The 19,087-nt window shown below is 42.9% G+C and overlaps 1 protein-coding gene across 1 annotated transcript in view; it reads left to right on the top strand.

Annotated features, from left to right (window-relative positions):
* The first annotated feature begins 3,036 nt into the window (after nucleotides 1-3,036).
* The window catches only part of tmeff1a (transmembrane protein with EGF-like and two follistatin-like domains 1a), a 99,760-nt gene continuing 83,709 nt past the window's right edge, over nucleotides 3,037-19,087 (top strand). The window contains exon 1 of the mRNA XM_028592445.1: nucleotides 3,037-3,770. Within this exon, the coding sequence (XP_028448246.1) occupies nucleotides 3,611-3,770 (160 nt within the window). The 5' untranslated portion in view covers nucleotides 3,037-3,610. The remainder of the gene's footprint in view (nucleotides 3,771-19,087) is intronic.

Genomic DNA, 19,087 nt, shown 5'->3' with positions numbered 1-19,087 from the left:
ATGTCATGCAGACAGTTGACCAGTGAGAGGAGAGGAAGCTGAGCGGATGGTTTGGTGCTGATATAGAGCTGTGTATCATCGGCGTAGGAGTGGAAACTGAGACCACGTTACTGTATAATCTGACCAAGGTCATACAGGTACTGTATATTCAGACAGACAGTATGAGGAAACAAAATATGTAAACAAAACCGAAAACAGGAAACTGCTCTTGTCAGTGAAATACACAATGTAACTGCCTCTATTTTGTTGTTGTGCCTGTTCACTTCAGTGTTCAATTTGTTCCATAAAAGAAAGTTGGAAGCTGCGGAGGAAGGTCTGGCTAGTCCACACAGCATTCCGGTGCTCTAGTTTATCGGCATTTCTTTAAACCAATCGCAATCGTCTTCGGCGGCACTAAGCCCCGCACGGAGCTGCTGCTAAATAGTCTCAGGAAGGAACTTGTTTTGGTGGAACATGTGTACGTTCAAAAGTAGTTCTAGTCGTGCAACAGAAAACTCAGATTGGACAGATAGTCTAGCTAGCTGTCTGGATTTACCCTGCAGAGATCTGAGGAGCAGTTAGACCATAGTCCTCAAGAAATCCACCGGAGGTTAGAACGCCAACACAGAGACAGAGGAAGGGGACGGACATCTGTGAAAATACATGCATCCAGGGGAAATTCCTGCGGTGAGGGTAGGAACGAAAATTGACCTGTAGATGGAGAGCTTTGCCTTCTGGCTCAGCTCTCTTTTTATCACAACGGTGCGATAGAGTGAGTGTAATACCGCCCCCGCTCCATCCTCCCCTCACTCGCGAACAAGACCCCTAGGTACTTGAACTCCTTCACTTGGGGTAAGGACTCATTCCCTACCTCTTTTAAACATTCACATCATTAAAATGACTCATGCATAGGCTCTGGTCTTCTATCACCACAACACAAACACACACACACACACACACACACACACACACACACACTTTTAAGCTCCATCACACTCTTTTAAACTGAGCAGAGACCTTTAGCCACTCGCTGCTTATACTCCACTCCAGGGACATGATATCACCATGGCAACAACAGATGGATGCGGTGTATACGTGATCGGGCCGTAAGCGACGCTAGGGTACTTACCTCTTATTTTTCCTCCTCGTCTGATCACTGAGGACGTGACGCCTGCTGTGCAATCACTCGGCCTGTTCTCCTGAACCACACGCTGAGAAAGCTACAGAAAGTTAAGAACTGTAATTCATATGTACAGCAGTCCACGTTTATTTTGCTGTCTGCACCCCAATGACTGCTGCTGTCTTAGAACGCAGCGTAATGTGTGTGTGTGTGTGTGTGTGTGTGTGTGCGTGTGTGTGTGCGTGTGTGTGTGCGTGCGTGTGTGTGTGCGTGTGTGTGTGTGTGTGTGCGCACAAGAGAGTAGCACTTTTTTTTTGTTCTTTATTCTCTGCAATTTGATTTGCAGTTGGGAGGTACAAAAAATGAACCTGGTCCTACCAGACTCTGGTCCATTAGCCTGGTCCTACCAGACTCTGGTCCATTAGCCTGGTCCTACCAGACTCTGGTACACTAGCCTGGTCCTACCAGACTCTGGTCCATTAGCCTGGTCCTACCAGACTCTGGTACACTAGCCTGGTCCTACCAGACTCTGTACATTAGCCTGGTCCTACCAGACTCTGGTACACTAGCCTGGTCCTACCAGACTCTGGTACACTAGCCTGGTTCTACCAGACTCTGGTACATTAACCTGGTCCTACCAGACTCTGGTACATTAGCCTGGTCCAACCAGACTCTGGTCCATTAGCCTGGTCCTACGAGACTCTGGTACACTAGCCTGGTCCTACCAGACTCTGGTCCATTAGCCTGGTCCTACCAGACTCTGGTACACTAGCCAGGTCCTACCAGACTCTGGTACACTAGCCTGGTCCTACGAGACTCTGGTACACTAGCCAGGTCCTACCAGACTCTGGTACATTAGCCTGGTCCTACCAGACTCTGGTACACTAGCCTGGTCCTACCAGACTGTGGTCCATTTCATTTGTACAGAGAGTCTGGCCACTCTCCATTGACAAGTTGGAAGCGGGTACTCTGTTGAAGTTTAAAACTACTGGATCTGCCCAGAGCCACTCTGGATCTGCCGTAACCAATTGCTAACGTTTGGAGCCAGACTAACAAAAAATAACACCAACAACAACAAAATAAACAAGGCACAAAACATCCCAGCAGCACACAACCAACAGATTGATTGGGAACCATTTCAACACTATCCTCGATCATAGCTCCTCGGTCCTCGGTGCAGAAATAAGAGCTTTGAGACGTCCTTCACCGAGGAGGGACAGAACAACTTCTGGTTCAGCCGAGGACCGAGGAGTCGAGGGGCGATGAGATTCAGCCCATAGCTCCTCCCAGAGGGAAGTTTTACGTACTTACAATGACAATAAAGCCAATCCTGATCCTGAAAAAAATTATATATTTTCTTCACATTCTTTCAAAAACACGGTCTTTCTTTCTTTTGGCCTTTCTGCACTCTCTCCTTTCTGATCGATTATCAAAATAGTTGGCAATTAGATGGTTGAGAGATGTATTGTTCCACTAAAAATTAGTCAAAAATAGTTAGTTATGATTGGTTAATTGTTGCAGCTCTAATCAACATCTTTCAGCATTTTCTGACATTTTTATAAACTAAACAACTAATCTATTCATTCAGAAAATAATCAGCACATTAGGCTATATACTATAGTTTAACTTGTGCTTGGCTGTAAACTTTAACATTTTTTGTAAAGACTTTAAATCAGATGAAGTCCTCTGATTATGATGATAATGATGATGATGATGGAAAATGTTCAGATAGAAAATATTCATTTTCTTCACATTTGTTCAAAAACACTTATTTTTTTCTTTTTCTCTCCTGTGGCTTTTCTGCATTCTGCGGGTTTCTGAAGATGTGTGTGTGTTGTGTGCGTGCGCGCGTGCGTTAGGGGCGTGGAGGTGGATGGGGAGTGTTGCATCCTCTCACGTGACCCCTCCTGTCTGTCCTCTCTCTCTCTCTCTCTCTCTCTCTCTCTCTCTCTCTCTCTCTCCTCTCCTCTCCTCTCAGTCCGGACCGAGCGGATCTCTTTGTTGTGGCTGCAGCAGCGGCAGCTTCTCTCTCTACGCACCGCGTCCCCTGACACCCACAGCCCGGGAGACTCGCTCTCAGCGCGCAGGGGAAAGGATCCCACCAACACCCGGCCGATACAGCCTCAACCCTGCGTTGGATAGGGCGCAGGAAGCCTCGGTGCGGAGGACGGACGGACGCATGCATGGCGGGGATGCTGCCGCTGCATCCTCTGCTTCCTCGCTGCACGAACCGGAGCGCCTGCCCGGCTTCCTAAAAAAAAACGCGGAATATCTCTCATTGCTCCATCTTCAGCTCTTTTCTCCCCCGTTTAAGGGCTCTCTTTCCCCCCCTGGACACAGCGTGAGGCAACCGGGGGTGTTTTCAGATTTTTCTGCTTTTTATTTTTTGCTTCCCAAAGGGATTTAAACTGAGTGAAACCTGCAGAGAGAGAGAGAGAGAGAGAGAGAGAGAGAGAGAGAGAGAGAGTTGTGTTTGTGTGTGTGTCTGGAATTTAGGCACGGAGGATCATCATGTTCATCATGGTGTCAGGCGCTGGGAGAAGGAGGGGGGGTCCCGAGCGGTACCTGGTGTCCGCCTGTCTGCTCTCCGTGCTGCTCTACCTGCCCGAGGCTCGGGCCACTTACCCCTCCCACAGCGGAGAGTGCAAAGGCAAGGGGAAGGACTGCGCAGGTAGGCACACCGCTGCGGGCTCTGGGCTGCAACCAACCAGGGTCCAAAATCAGCAACCATTCACCGGCCAAATACTGGGGGGTTGGGGGGGGATGCAAGTAGCAGGTAGATTTGCAAAAAAATAACCAACAATGGTAATCTATTGAGTGGCAGCTGGTAACATTTGAACAATTACTATAGGCATTTGGCATTTGGCTGGTGGACAAAAAGTTGATTTTGAACCCTGTAACTAACAGTTATTTACATAATTGGTTAATGTGTGGGTTATTTTCTGGATGAATGGACTAGTTGTCTGTTGTCTTGTCTCTAAAATGTCAGAAAATGGTGAAAAATGTAGATCACTGTTTTCCCAAAGTCCAAGATGACGAGTTAACTATGGATGTCTGGCATTTGTGCTTGATAACGGTCACAATGTTAACGCAACTGATTATTTGCATTATTGTTTATTCATTTTCTATACATCCACTATTGACGAAACGACAATACAGCTAGGGCTGCAGCTAACGACGACTTCCATTGTCGATTTGTTTTCTCGAATAATTAAAACACTTTCACTCTGATGAGACAATTATATTGAAAATTGGCACATAATATTACTTAGTAGTGTCAAAACTGACCCTTTAAAATCCCAAACCTTCTTAGTAGGGCTGCAACTAACGGTTATTTTCCCAGTGTTTCCCAAAAAAGCCCAACATGACGTCCTCAAATGTCTTGTGTTGTCCACAACTCAAACATATTCAGTTTACTGTCCCAGAGGAGAGAAGACACTAGAACAATATTCATATTTAACAAGCTGCAATCAGAGAAGACTTTCATAAAAAAATGACGTGTACTGATTAATCGATTATGAAATTAGTTGGCGATTAATTTAATAGTTGACAACTAATCAATACGTATTTGCAGCTCTGCTATAATCTGCAGTATGTTTTAATCAATCATGCACCTGTCATACTTAATGTTGAGTCATTCTCAGTCACTCGTTTGTTTTGATAACTAACAATCCGAATCCCAAAAGCAACAAATCCTCAAACTCAACACGCTAACAAGGTCATAATTTGTTATGAAAAATTACTTTTCTATGGAGGTATTGATTCATCTCGCTCTGGTTTAAATAGTACACTGCGGACAGACTGTGGAGCTGTTAATATTCTCATTTTAGAAGCTGGAATCAGGGATTTTGACTCAAAAGTTGGTGATTAATTTAATAGTTGACAACTAATCGATTTTGTCTTTGCAGCGCTAATTATAATAATCACTTTCATGGTGGAGAAACATCTTCCCAAGTTTTTATAACCTTTCATGTTCAATGTTAAACTGTACCAATCAGCAGTTCCTAAAACGCAAAAAACTCCCCCATAAGTGGTATGTTCCAGCATCATTCTGACCAATATCTAGGTTTCTAGTGGCGGCGCCCTCCAGTGGCCGTAGTAGTTCTGACGGGAGCATATGTCGGTACCCGATCTGTGCTGCCTTGCACGATCCTTTATGCGCATGCGCAGATGATAATCCTGTTTACGACACTGTATGATCTGTTCCAAGCTTGCGCACCTTTCCACCGCCGGAATAATATTTTTGTATGCTACATTTTATGTAACACAGGATTTCCACCCAGGAGACCGGGGGTTTGTGTCCCGTTTTGAAAAGAAAAGGAAACGGAGAGTTTTTCTAACTTTACGGAACAAAACGGAGCTACGTCACGTTCTGCGTCTCGTCCGATAAATAAACAGATGCTAACGTGTTCTCAGTTCTGCTGCTTTCAGTATTCTGCTAAAATTCAACAAACTGCTTGATGGATTTAAAACAAATGAAAGGAAATCATTTCCAAATGTTTTTTATTGAACAAATTGAACATTGAGTTGAATATAAAAGGCAGCACAATAAAATGAATGACAGCTACATTATGAATGCAGTTTTCTGATGAGTGTCTGTTTTTATTGCGGCGGTTGATATCGCCATGACGCCCACCTTAGTCGTTTGTTCAAGCAGCAACTGCGACCTATATCTAGGTTTCTAGATTCTAGGTATAAGAGCGCCAAACAGCTATGGCGTTTCGCCGAGAAAAGATTAAGGGTAATGTGGCGACGATTTAGACACCAAAACGACTAGACATTTACAAAAAAGATGTTGGTTTGATTCAAAACACTCCCGAGGAACAAACATGCGTTTCCTGGGTGAAAATATTCAACTTAGATTAGATTACCGTATGGTTTGGAGGACTGGTTGTCCTGTAATGCTGCATCATAAATCAGTGTTGTGACTGTAATACTCCTGCAGGTATTTCCTTTTATATCCTTCATGATTTTCTCATAATGTTCATTATATTAAATGCGTCTTGAAGTGTCTCAGCGTTGCTCAGAGTCTGACCTTTGCATCTCATAAAGAGTCTAATTATAGCGGCTTTAATATGCTTTCCAATGTCTCGCGTCCTTATTGGACCGTCTAGTTTCCAGCTGAGTGAAAGAGGACGAGAATCACATTGTTATTCCTGCGTGTTGGTGAAAAGAATCCACGAGTACCGGGATTTATAGGAAGCACTTCAATCTAAATGTATTAAGTGTTACGTTACGTATGTAAATGCAGCCAGTGAGTAAGAGGTATTTAAGTCTTATCCCTGCGGCTACGAGCAGAAAGAGGTTTGAAATGTCTAGATGTATGTCTTTAGATATATCTTACTGGTTTCTGGCAGAACTGACAACACAAAACCCAAACCAAAATGACTGGATGTTTGGTTAAATCAACAGATTCTCACTCCCATCGCGTAAAATACGGACGCTTGGTCAGGTGCCTTTGGCGTCGTTATTGACGCTAAACGTCTCCTTTAGCGTCTGTTGCGTAGTCATATGTTGGCTAAAAGTTGTGACGTATTCGATTAATTGATTAATCGTCGCAGCTCTAATAACTAAGTGCAAATGATACATACTATTCATAAATGATGCATGCAGGGGCGTAGCCGTAAGTTCAGAAGAGAGGGGGGGCAGATTGTTCAGGAGGAGGATTTTTATCGAAAGAGCCTCTTCCATTTGTCTCTCTTGGTTTTAAAGGCAGCATTACAGTAAAGTGATGTCATTTTCTGAACTTACCAGACTGTTGTAACTGTTCTATTATTTGCCTTTACCCACTTAGTCATTATATCCACATTACTGGTGATTATTCATCAAAAATCTTATTGTGTAAATATTTTGTGAAAGCACCAATAGTCAACACTACAATATCGTTGTGGTATCGATATCTAGGTATTTGGTCAAAAATATCGGGATATTTTATTTTGTCCATATCGCCCAGCCGTAGTATGGACAAAAAGTTAGAGAAAGAAAGAGAGAATGAACAAATTAGTATTTGCTTTTTAAAACCCACCACTATGCAGCTTTTTAATGATAAACTCCGGTCCTCATCTTCCCAAAATAAACCTGTGAGCTCTGAGTCCACAGTGAGTCGGTGCACTGTGAGCTCTTATACGTGCATCACTTTAATATTCCAACAGGGATTGTATTCAATGCTTCATGAATATCTCTGATATTCATAAATTCATTATTGTGTTATGCTGTTCTTCCTCTTTAGCTTTTATTAAATATTTAAAAGGGAAAAACAGCCGTCATGTAAATGAGTGTTCGCTGTCACTCAGGAGTGTCTGCAGTAAACCGCCTCGCTCATGTTTTATTAATGGACCTGTGAAATGCTTTTTCATATGCTGCTCGCATTGTTTGCATTAAAGGTCCACTGGGTAGTTCTCCCATCTAGCGGTGAAATTGTATTTTGCATTCAAACGAATAGTGCTCTCTGGCACCTCACTTTTTCAAATGCGTGTTGCAACTACGGTAGCCGTTATGTACCAAGAAGCTATGACAACACATCGTCCAATTTTCACTTTTTTGGCGACGAGGATTCCTTCTCCTGTGACTCGGCATACTCGGCAATGAGGACATATTTATGAATGAAGACATTGATTTTAGCTACTAAAATACTTCAAACACTACACAGTGGACCTTTTAAGAAACTGAGATTTTTCCTTGAAAAAATGCCCGCATAATGCCGACCTTACACCAAAAGCCTTTTCAGGTGATTCCACCGTCTCAGACTAATGTCCAATAATATGTGAATGACACCCTGAGAGTCTTGCTAGAGTCGGGGGGGCCTCCCTTCGTCTCCATTGTTTGGTGTAAGGTCATAAAACTCAGTCAGACAAAATCAAATGTGTTTGATATTATCCTAAGTTTGAAGTGTTGGTAGTGAAGTTAAATCACGTAAGCATTGTCAACAACCAATGGGTGATCTCCCTCCAGCACCAAACAGGAAGATGAAAACGGCTAGAGCCAGTGTTGTTTGTGGTTGCTATGCGCTAAGCTAAGCTAAGCTAAGCGCTAAAGAGGGAAAAGTTGCTGATGTTCTACCCTTCTGAAGCGACTGATCCAACAGGATTTTAACCGATAAACCCAGACCTCCTGGTACTGGAGACATTCTTCTGCATGTACGGCAGAACAGAACATCTGCTGACTTTCCCTTAAAGTTACCAGCTAACGCTAGCGGTAGCTAGCTAGCTTGGTTACATTTCTCAAAACGAATCTAGTTGTAGTCTTGCAACATGTGACCCTGCAGGATCCCCAGTCTTTACATGTTATGACAGTCGGTTTTCTTTCCACTAAAAATCTCTTGTGTTCATCGGGCCAGTTGATATCACCATTACAGAAAAAAAAACAATATATTTTGAAGCCCTAGTTGAAAGTCACGTTCTGCGTCACGTGGTAACCTTCAGGAAGTGAAGTAAAGTCTGATTTGAACCCAAAGCATCTTTTTATCAACTTAACCCTTGTGTTGTCCTTCGGGTCCCAGTGACCAGTAACACAGTATGGACTTCCGTTTACTTTGTTGAGAATTGCTCTCTGAACCCTGTCTCTTGTTAAGTAAGTAAAGTTTATTTCTAGAGCATATTTAAACACAGTTTAAGCTGACCAAACTGCTGTCCAAACGAGCACTAAGGTGCTGTATTAACTAAGTAGTTTTGGTGCCTAAACCTAACCAAACTGGGACCGTTTCACCACGTTAAAGACGTGTTTAAAACCACGACCGTTACCTTCTCTGGTTTAGATATGAGGACGGAGAACTCTCCTGTGGGTCGTATGAGAGGGGGGGGACAAACGACCGATATCGCCGTATGGTTTGGAGGTCTTGTTGGTTTTCCTTTGCAGGTGAGCGCGGTTTGATTCTGACCTCTGCTCTCCTGCAGGCGCCCGACACACCGGATGCACGATGCAAAAAAATTCTGCAGAGGCAAATGAAAATGTTCCGAGTCACTAAACGCACCAAATACCTTGATTTTATTCCAGCACAGGAAGTCTAATTCACCCGCTCGCCGCCGCATGGAAAGCCAACCGTAACCCTGTTGAACCGCGCCGAGGCTTGATAAGCAGATAATGAACGGTTGTCGGCTCAGAAAACACAAGAAAGGAAGGCTTTGACAGTCGCAACCAAATGGCTTGTGGCACTTTGTTGGAAGCTGCTGTGTTCAGGGTCTGAGGGGAGGGGGGGGGAAATACAGCCCTGGAGAAGCATCTCGCATTCACAACGCATCATTAGTCACTGCTGCTATGACGATACTGTCAAAACATAGAGCGCAGGGAGGACAGTTACAGGAGCTTGTGTTTATTTTTTAGCAGAATTACATTGTGTTGTTCTACCATATAGGTTTATTCCCTATATCAGGGGTCTTCAACGTTGTTTTAAGCCAAGGACCCCTTAACTGAAATAGAGAGGGATCAGGGACCCCCTACTACATATATTGTGTAAAATGAAGTTGCATATTAATCTGGTCCTACAATACCTTTTAGGGCATCCTAAAGCATTTATAGATACATGCTTTTGCATAGAATATTAAGCTATTCAAATAGCCTTAAAATTGTTGGCATGATTTTATAAATCATGTTTTAATTGGTGACTGCATTAATGGCCAGTAAGCCTATCATCAGTGGGGATTTATATTTGCTAATAATATGTTGGAATCATGTTAAGAAGTTTACATTTTGAACCCGGACCCCTGTTGAAGATCCCTGTCCTATAACTCTAAGCAGATTTCTATGCTGTATTCTGATAATATGTTCATGTTCGTCCTGAACAAATATTCAGGCAGAGCTGCAGTTGAATGTCGACGTTCTGTCGGCGCCACTTCCAGTTTACACTCTGAGCTGTGATGCGGTTGATCCTCCGTGGGTACGAGGTTTTCCACCACACGTTTTGGGCGGTTTACGTGCCGTGGTTCAGGCGTTTCGCCCCGCAGGATGGCGAGCTTCTTTGTTGCTCGGCCCTGTCTGGCATTCACAGATACAAACGCCTCTCTCACCGATAATGAGTTGTCATTCAGCGGGCGGGCTCTGGAGAACGGGCCCCCGGGCAGCTGGGAAGTCAGCAGGTAAATGAATGGAGGGAGTACCCTTTTGTTTCTAACCAACAGCAGCTGCTGCGTCACACTGGAACAGCCTTAACAAAAGGTTCTCCAGTGGGCTTTTGCTTTCATTAATGTATTGGTTTTCTCACTTCCCCCTCTCAAGGTATCTCTCCAGTCACAGTCGCAGCTTTGGGTTTCGGCCATAGGCGTCATTATATTAAAATGGGGGAGAAGGAGGTTATATATATATATATATATATATATATATATATATATATATATATATAATGCCCCCCAAGCCCAGATTAATAAAAATGGGGCTTTTTTCATAGATTTTGTCACTTTTTCCTACATTTTTGCTGCTTTTTTTCAACGTTTTTGTCGCCTTTTTCAAGTGTTTTTTTGGTCAATTCTTTTTTACATTTTGTCGCCATATTTAATTTTTTTTTCTGAAATTTCTGTCGTTTTTTCAAACACACGATCTCAACCCCCCCCCACACACACACACACACACACACACACACTCACACACAATGTTGCACCCAAAGTTACGGCCTTGTTTCCTGCGTCCCGGTTTAGACATATATTCATCTCTCTGATGAACCTCTGAAATTCAGAGAATATTTGTAAAGAATAAAATCGCTATAAATACCTTAAAGTGGCAATCAATCCATGTTTTGCTTTAACTTATCGGAAATATGGGTTTCTTTGAACCAAAAATGCCCAAAAGTAACACAGATGGTTCCATGAAACGCTCTTCACTGATTGGACGAACGCGTCACATGGGTTTGTTTTCTCCAGAAATTCAAAGCCAGACTGTCATGGCGTCTCGTTCAGAATATACTATCTCATATTGGACTAAAATAGTTCACCGAAACGTGTTTCTGAAAACATTTTAAGCGAGAAATCAGCCGTGCAGTTGCCGAATCTGTCTTCATTTCAGATCGACAAAGGTCAGTTTAAAAGATTTTCGTCAGATTTTGAGAGACTCTAGTCACGCTCATCCCATTCGCCATTTCCGGGTGAGTCCCGACTGCCCTGCCGCCGACTGTACTAACGGCCGATAATCTCCTTGGTGTGTCAGCACCTTTACGTTGTAAAACCAGCCTCTGGAGACCGGACCAGCTGAGTCACAGCGACACCATCAGCTGGTTCAGGGTCGAGCTGAGACGAACCGGTTCAGACCGCGGAAACTTTTCTCTACGATGTTCTAAAACGCTTTCATCAAATCTTTGGTCTGAACTGGGCTTAAGTAACATCCATAAGTGACATCCAGGCTGTTGAGCATTGTGTGTGTGTGTGTGTGTGTGTGTGTGTGTGTGTGTGTGTGTGTGTGTGTGTGTGTGTGTGTGTGTGTGTGTGTGTGTTGATGCTGTAATAACAAGATGTTCTCTCTTGCCTCGGCCCGAAACATCAGTGTATTCGCCCCAGCAGAAACAACATTAATCATGTTTTTTGGCTCTGGAACAGTGCCACCCCCACTCGTTTTCCTATCGCAGGCAGTTTGAAGTGTTTTTCATGCAGATTGATGACACCTGCGCTCCGTTAATAAACACAAGGACGTGCGGCGGTAGGCGATCCCGACACTACTACCCACAGGATTTGTCTTTCATGCTTTTACACCTCATGGAAACAGACTCTGGATACTCTGATGGACTCGTTTGTTCATGTCATGTCTGAGAGAGATAGACACTTTATTAATACCAGCGGGGAATTATACTGTTAGCAGCTGTGCAAAAAGCTACACAATACTCGTCAACAATAGCTTAAATACATGATCTTCCTGTACACGTATAGAAGAACCACTGGGTTAGAGGGTAGGAATGAACGTTGTATGTAGTGGTGCACGATATATCGGCCGCCGATATAATAATCGGCCGATACGGTCATTTTTTTAACACATCGGTATCAGTTCGATGTCAAATTATATATAATTATATAAATATTATTTTTTTCTTCTGAAAATCTGATGACAGTCATATTTTGCACAGAGGTAAAGGTGCCCAATATCAGTAATTTTGGAAAATAAATCCCAAAAGTATGCGTTTTGGAAAATAGTTCTTTATTTGATTATCATGAAAATTTGTTTTCTATCCAGAGATATCGACATCGGTAAATATCGGTACTGGCCGTAGCAGCAATATTATTATCGGTTATCGGTATCGGCCACAATTTTCACATCGGTGCATCACTAGTTGTATGGTTTGGATTCTGGACTTGAAATGGTTTCCTCGTCCTCGTCTTGGAGTTTAAATGAGCTTCTGTGGAGTCAAGCTGCTCTTTGAGTGTATAAAACTGACCGCCCGCCTGGTTTATTTGGACTCCCAGCATCCCAAAAAAATCCAAATGCCAGGCGAGGCCGGGCCGGGGTGGGCGTGGGTGGCAGATGAGGTGATGGACTGTCAGTTCCCTTTCTCTCCAGCTGAGAGGGAATTATCCATCCAGCAGTTTTTTGCCGACTGAGTTTGGGGGCGAAGCAATTATCTGCAGCGCAACAGGGTGACAGACGCTTTTAATTGTCTTTCACGAGGCCATAAAAAGGTGTTTGTCAACTGGCTGGAGGTGGACTTGGTAAATCTGCTCTCCTTCTCGCAGTTTAATTACGCCCAGAGGAGAAAAGGAGGAGGAAAGTCAAGGTGCTCTTCGGGTGAAGCCACAGCTCTGTCTGTCTGTCTGCCTGCCTGTCTGTCTGTCTCTGTCTGTCTGTCTGTCTGTCTGTCTGCCTCTCTCTCTGTCTGTCTCTCTGTCTGTCTGCCTGTCTGCCTGCCTGCCTGTCTGTCTGTCTCTTTCTCTTTCTCTTTCTCTTTCTCTGTCTGTATGTCTCTCTGTCTGTCTGTTAATTTCTTTCTATCTGTCTCTGTCTGTCTGTCTGTCTGTCTGCTTGTCTCTCTGTCTGTCTGTCTGTCTGTCTGTCTGTTTGTCTGTCTCTTTCTCTATCTGTCTGTCTCTCTGCTGTCTGTCTTTCTGTCTGCCTGTCTCTCTGTCTGTCTGTCTCTCTGTCTGCCTGTCTCTCTGTTTGTCTCTCTGTCTGCCTGTCTCTGTCTGCCTGTCTGTCTGTCTGTCTGTCTGTCTCTATCTGTCTGTCTGTCTCTCTGCTGTCTGTCTGTCTGTCTCTTTCTCTGTCTGTCTATCTGTCTGTCTGTCTCTCTGCTGTCTGTCTGTCTGTCTCTTTCTCTGTCTGTCTCTCTGTCTGCCTGTCTCTCTGTCTGCCTGTCTCTGTCTGCCTGTCTGTCTGTCTGTCTGTCTGTCTGTCTGTCTGTCTCTCTGCTGTCTGTCTGTCTGTCTCTCTCTCTGTCTGTCTATCTGTCTGTCTGTCTCTCTGCTGTCTGTCTGTCTGCCTGTCTGTCTGTCTGCCTGCCTGTCTGTCTGTTAAGTCTGAATATCTTGATCTTGTGAGCTGGGAGTCTCTTTCTTTTGTTTTGCTTTTCTGATCCAACGTCTAAGCATTGGAAGCAGATTGGGTTCTCATTCATGAAGTTAATTCTTAGAGACTAAAAGAGCTGAGCGTATCTTTGAAGATCGTTTCTGGTGTTGTGTGAAAGAAGAGTCTCTCGGGGATAGTTGTTGCCTCCAGACAGAAGACAATAACGTTTGTTTTGAATCCATCATGTGGGCTGTTAGTGTCAGCGCTGAGGGAGCTCCTGGTTCTCTCTGCAGAGCAACCTCTCTGTCCCGGGACACAGCGCCCGTACCAGACACCAGTTTAAAGTTTATCAGCTTCTTTAACCCTTGTGTCGTCTTCCCATTGACCTGCAACTTTTAGTTTTTCTGGGTCAAAATGTTGGTGTTTTTGGGACACTTTTGTCGCTTTTCTCAAAGTTTTTGAAGCTTTTTCACGACATTTTTGTCACTTTTTTCAACGTTCTTTTATAATATTTTGTTTCAAATGCTATAAAATTTAATAAAACACCCAAATTTAATGAAAGTAGAGAACTGATCCTTTATTTTACATGTGAAGAGTGTTGTGTGGAACAATCCACTTTTTTTTGACAATTTGGTTGAAAGAAACCCCAAATTTCTGAGGAAATTTCTTTTTGAAAATGGGTCAAATGTGACCCGAGGATATCAGGAGGGATAATATAACCTATAAGTACTTGGATGCTGATTTGTTTAGTCATTTATTATGTAAAAGTACCTGAGTATTCTCAGCTTCATGTAGTTTTAGTTTTTTTATCTCTTTATCAACGTTTTTTTACACTTTTTACACCCTTTTTCTAGCTTTTTTCTACGTTTTTTGTTGCTTTTTGATGTTTTAGAAAAAAGTTATAAAAGTGACGTAAAAGTACTCACAGCGTTGTGTAGTTGTAGTCTAGACTTTCTTGTCGTTCTTTATCACCGTTTTCGTTGCTTTTTCAACGTGTTTATTTCTCCTTTTGACATTTTTGCTGCTTGTTTAAACGTTTGGTTACTTTTGTCAAGGTTTGTGTCGCTTTTGTACGACATTTTCTTCGTCATTTTGTAATTTATTAAGTACCTGAGTATTCTTAGCTTCATGCAGTTTGAGTTTTTTACGGCAGTTTTTTGCCGCTTTTTTTGACAATTCTTGACGCGTTTTTGTAGCTATTTTCAACGTTTTTTCTGTCACTTTTTGACGTTTTTTGAAAAAAAGTAGTGCGACGTAGGAAAGCTTTTTTGCACACCTCTTTTGTCGGGCAGGTGTGTAGGATATGATCAAAAGTAGCAGATCGTAAAGTTTAGAAAAAAATCCCGCACGCCGACCATTACGCAAGCAATAATTTATTTAGAAGAAAAATACAACGTTTCGGTCTCAGACCTTCATCAGGTAAATTCACACATTCACCTCAACCACAGCCTTAAATAGTTTGGTTGACAAACCAGGACCAATCAGGTCCAGCTCTTAAATGATTATATTGGGCTAATGACAGTGCACTGATTATCCATTGTTTTTAAATGTATTGAGTGGCCTTTCTTCTGCCTTCTCCTGTTCACAGTCTGTGATGGGAGCGCCACTTTGTGAATGAATGACGTCATTCAAGAGCTGGACCTAAAAAAAGTAGTAAAAGTACAGTACAATTGAACGCTTCATGTAGTTTAAGTCATTTTTTGTCACTTATTTTACGTTTTGGTTGCTTTCTGCGATGTGTTTTGCTTTTAAAACCCAGTAGGTCTGCTCCCTCTTAGCCGATTAGTCGACTAATCGGTTGTTTTGGTCTTAGTCAACTTAGATCTCTTTAGTCCATTAGTCATGTTTGATGCTTTTTTTTCATGCTGAATGACTTATTTCCAAGAAACGTACGAGCACATCTCTGGTAAACACAAGAACTAAGGGTTGACATTTTACCTAATAGATATTACCGGGAAACCCACTTTGATTACTTTCTTTAAAGCAGTTATTTGTTGTATTACAGGTTTTCTGAAATGTGTTTAAATATGCAAAGGAGGCGTTATCTTATTCAATATATGCATTCTTTTAGCATGACTCTTTGCGGAGAAACTCAGATTTACAGATCTGTCGATTAAATCAACTAATCGATTAGTCGATACAATTGAATGAGTTTTAGTCGACTAAGAATTTCTTCAATCGAGCACAACCCTAAAACCCAGTTTCTCGTGGACGTCTGAAGCCGGCGGTGTTGGAGCTGCAGTAAGGTGATCCTGCAGGTGTGCAGGGGCCTGCGGGCGCTCAGGGCCCCCCCCCCGCCATGAAATACTGCCGGCTGCACTTCAAATGGAGCTGATCTCTAATCTCTCTCGGCTCCCGGAGCCTCAGATCACGTCGGAGCGCCGGTGGGAACCTTTGATTGATCTCCCTCTCTGATCTCAACCATATCAGTTCAGATTAAGTTAAAAGTAGCTCAGTTAGTCAAAGTTACTAGTTCCTTTTTAACAGCGGGGGGAGATCTACTTTATTATATTTACACTTATTTAATACTTGACTGACTTAAAGACTTAGTCACTTGCGTGTCTTCCCTCTGAACTTCTCTACCATCTCTTTGTGTAGAAAGTTGGTTTCATAGTTTGTAATGATGTGGAAGCAGCAAATAAACAAAGCCCTTAGAGTCGGGGTGATCACAGGAAGACCAAGTTCCTCTAAGCATTCAGCCTGGTTAACAACCCCCCCGGTCCCCACTGGTCCCCCACTGACATTGAACCTTAACCCTACATCCTGTTCTCTGCACATCCCTCGACATCCTGCACTCATCCATGCAGCCTCCTTTTTCCTCTTCCTTAATGTAGTATAGTTATATCTATGCGTTACTTCTCTGTATGTATCGTTTGTTTATTTCATATTTTTTCTAGTGGTAGCTAGCTAGCTTGGTTAAATTTCAAAAAAAAAATCTAGTAGTAGTCTTGCCATGTGTGACCCTGCAGGATCCCCAGTCTTTAATTTATTTTAATTTAATTTAATTTATACTTTTTATTAATCCCCATTGGGGATATTACAGTTTACACTCCGTTTGAAATCACTACACACAGGCCTGAAATACACACACACACATACACATGCTCAGGACCTATTCATGCACAAATGGAGAGATGTCAGAGTGAGTGGGCTGCCAGTGCTGGACCAGTGCCCTGAGCGGTTGGGGGGTTAGGGTTACAGTGCCTTGCTCAAGAGCACCTTGGAGGTGCCCAGGAGGTGATCTGGCATCTCTCCAGCTACCAATCCGCACTCCCTACTTTTGGTCGTACTTTACATGTTAGGACAGTCTTTAACGTTAGATGCGAGACGGTGTCTCTGTTTTCAGAGTCTTCCAGCGTAAGGGAGGTGTTACCTGGCCATGAACCTTGTTCTTCTTCTGAAGATGTGAGCGGAGAAGCTGCGGCTCTGCCTCTAATGACAGAACAACGTGCGTATTAAGTGAAGCAGCGTCAGAACACAGCTCCCACAGGCTTGGGTTGCATCGTCTGAAGGCCTCTGCAGACTGCAGACTTCTCAGGATATACAGTATGTATATACTGTAAATATATATCTCAGACAGGTTTGCAGCAGCCCACGCACATACGAGGTGAAACAAAGCCACACAGAAAACCCTAACGTGTCCCGACAGTGTCTCTTCCACTCTGCACACTCTCAGCGCCAACACGTCGTTATCTTTTCCTGGACGTTTTGGGCGTCGAACCAAAGGGACAATTAAGATGTTGGCGGAAGCCTCCACCCACGCGCTGAGGAAATGAAAATGATTTCTGTGACATTGGTTTAATGTGTGGGCTGTCATTTATATAGCGCACGCGCCGATGGCTCTGTAGATTATGCCAGACGGCAGCTTTATGAAGAGTTACGGAGGCTTCATCTGTCACATTTAGGGCTACTCGGGCTCCCAGGTCCGATTACTGACACACGGTTGATCAAAAGGCTTAATACGTGGGGGGGGATTTGGCGTCTGTGTGCACATCAGCAGTGTGTGTTTGCAGAGCCTGCCTTCGCCAATTTAGTGCCCTACCTAGGCAAGGTATCTGCAGTTTTTCAATTCAAATCAGTTTATCCAAGAAGGGGACAATGCAACTTAATAAAACCAATGATTTTACTTGGGTTGAAATCCTATTTCTATTTTGTAGTCCCATGGCCTTGATGTTAAGAAAGGTTTTTTGTCAACATTTTTGTTAACATTTTTGTCTGTTTTTTCTTCTGACATTTTTGTCGTTGTTCCGATGTTATTGTGGCTAATTTTTGGAGGTTTTTGCTACCATGTTGTTGCTGTAGTAGACCTTTTGGGTGTTTTTTGCAATTTTTTTTGGCATTTCTCTGGTGCTGTCTTCGACTATTTTGGCGCCTTTTGCAACATTTCTGAAATGTGAGGATGTTTCTTTACTTTTAATACTTTAACTACATTTTCCTGATGATACTTACAGACTTTTTACTGAATTAACATTCTAAATGCAGGACTTTAACTTGTAAGAGAGTATTTTAGCAGTGTGGTATCAGTACTATTACTGCAGTAAAGGATCTGAATACTTCTTTTCTGACTGTATCTCTGGAGCTTTCGGACCCGTCATCGGCCTGTGATGTTTGTTATTCCTCTTGTCCCGCTGAGCACAGATGTAAATAAACTGTACGTACATCTGGAATCAAAACTCATCTGGGATGTGAGTGTGTTTGTTTGTCTTTTATACTGTACAGCTTCTAATCTTCTGTAGGAGCGGATAAAAACATCAGAACAAATTAAGACAATGCCATAAAATGGTTGGTCCATAAAAAGATCGAAAATGTTAAAACTTGGATGGATCAGCGTTTCAAAAAAAGTCCAAGATGACGTCTTCAAATGTCTCGTTGTGTCCACAACTCAAAGATATTCAGTTTCCTGTCCCAGAGGAGAGAAGAAACTAGAACAATATTCACATTTAACACGCTGACATCAGAGAATGTTTTCAAATCGATTATCAAAATAGTTGGAGATTAATTAACTAGTTGACTAACTTAACTAGTTTGAATCCTTGCAGCTCTAGCATTTTAGCTTTTAGCTTTTTTAGTGGTGGCTTAAAGGTTAAAGAAGCAAGCTTGGGACCGGGAGGTTGCCGGTTCAATCCCCAGACCGCCAGTATAAAATCTGGTTGGGGAAAGTGAAAGAGCAGCGCTTGTCCCTCCCCTCATCACCACCATTGAGGTGCCCTTAACCTCCAACCGCTCCAGTAGATCAGACTGTGGTTGTACTGGGCAGCTCCCAAGTATGAATGTGGAACTGTGTAAATGTGATCAGATCGTTCCTGCAAAAGAGAGGCTGCCTCTCAGTGAACCTTCCCTCAATAAATAAAGGTTAAATAAAGCATTGACAGAGTGCCGATTGCCAAGACTTTGATAAACCTTCAAACAGGAGGAGCTGGTTTAATTTAAAAGAGCCATACTGAGAAACACAGAGAGAGTTGTGTAGAGCTGAGAGTCTTAATTAGCTTTGTAGCAACTCATTTGGCAACGGCTTGAATGTAACGGATGTTGATTAAGGCTTTAGTGCGTAACTTTTTGATATTAATGAACGTCCGT

This window comes from Perca flavescens, chromosome 12, assembly GCF_004354835.1.
Source record: "Perca flavescens isolate YP-PL-M2 chromosome 12, PFLA_1.0, whole genome shotgun sequence".
Lineage (NCBI taxonomy): Eukaryota > Metazoa > Chordata > Actinopteri > Perciformes > Percidae > Perca > Perca flavescens.
The sequence above is the reverse complement of the archived record's forward strand: the minus strand, read 5'-3'. Positions and strand labels throughout refer to the sequence as shown.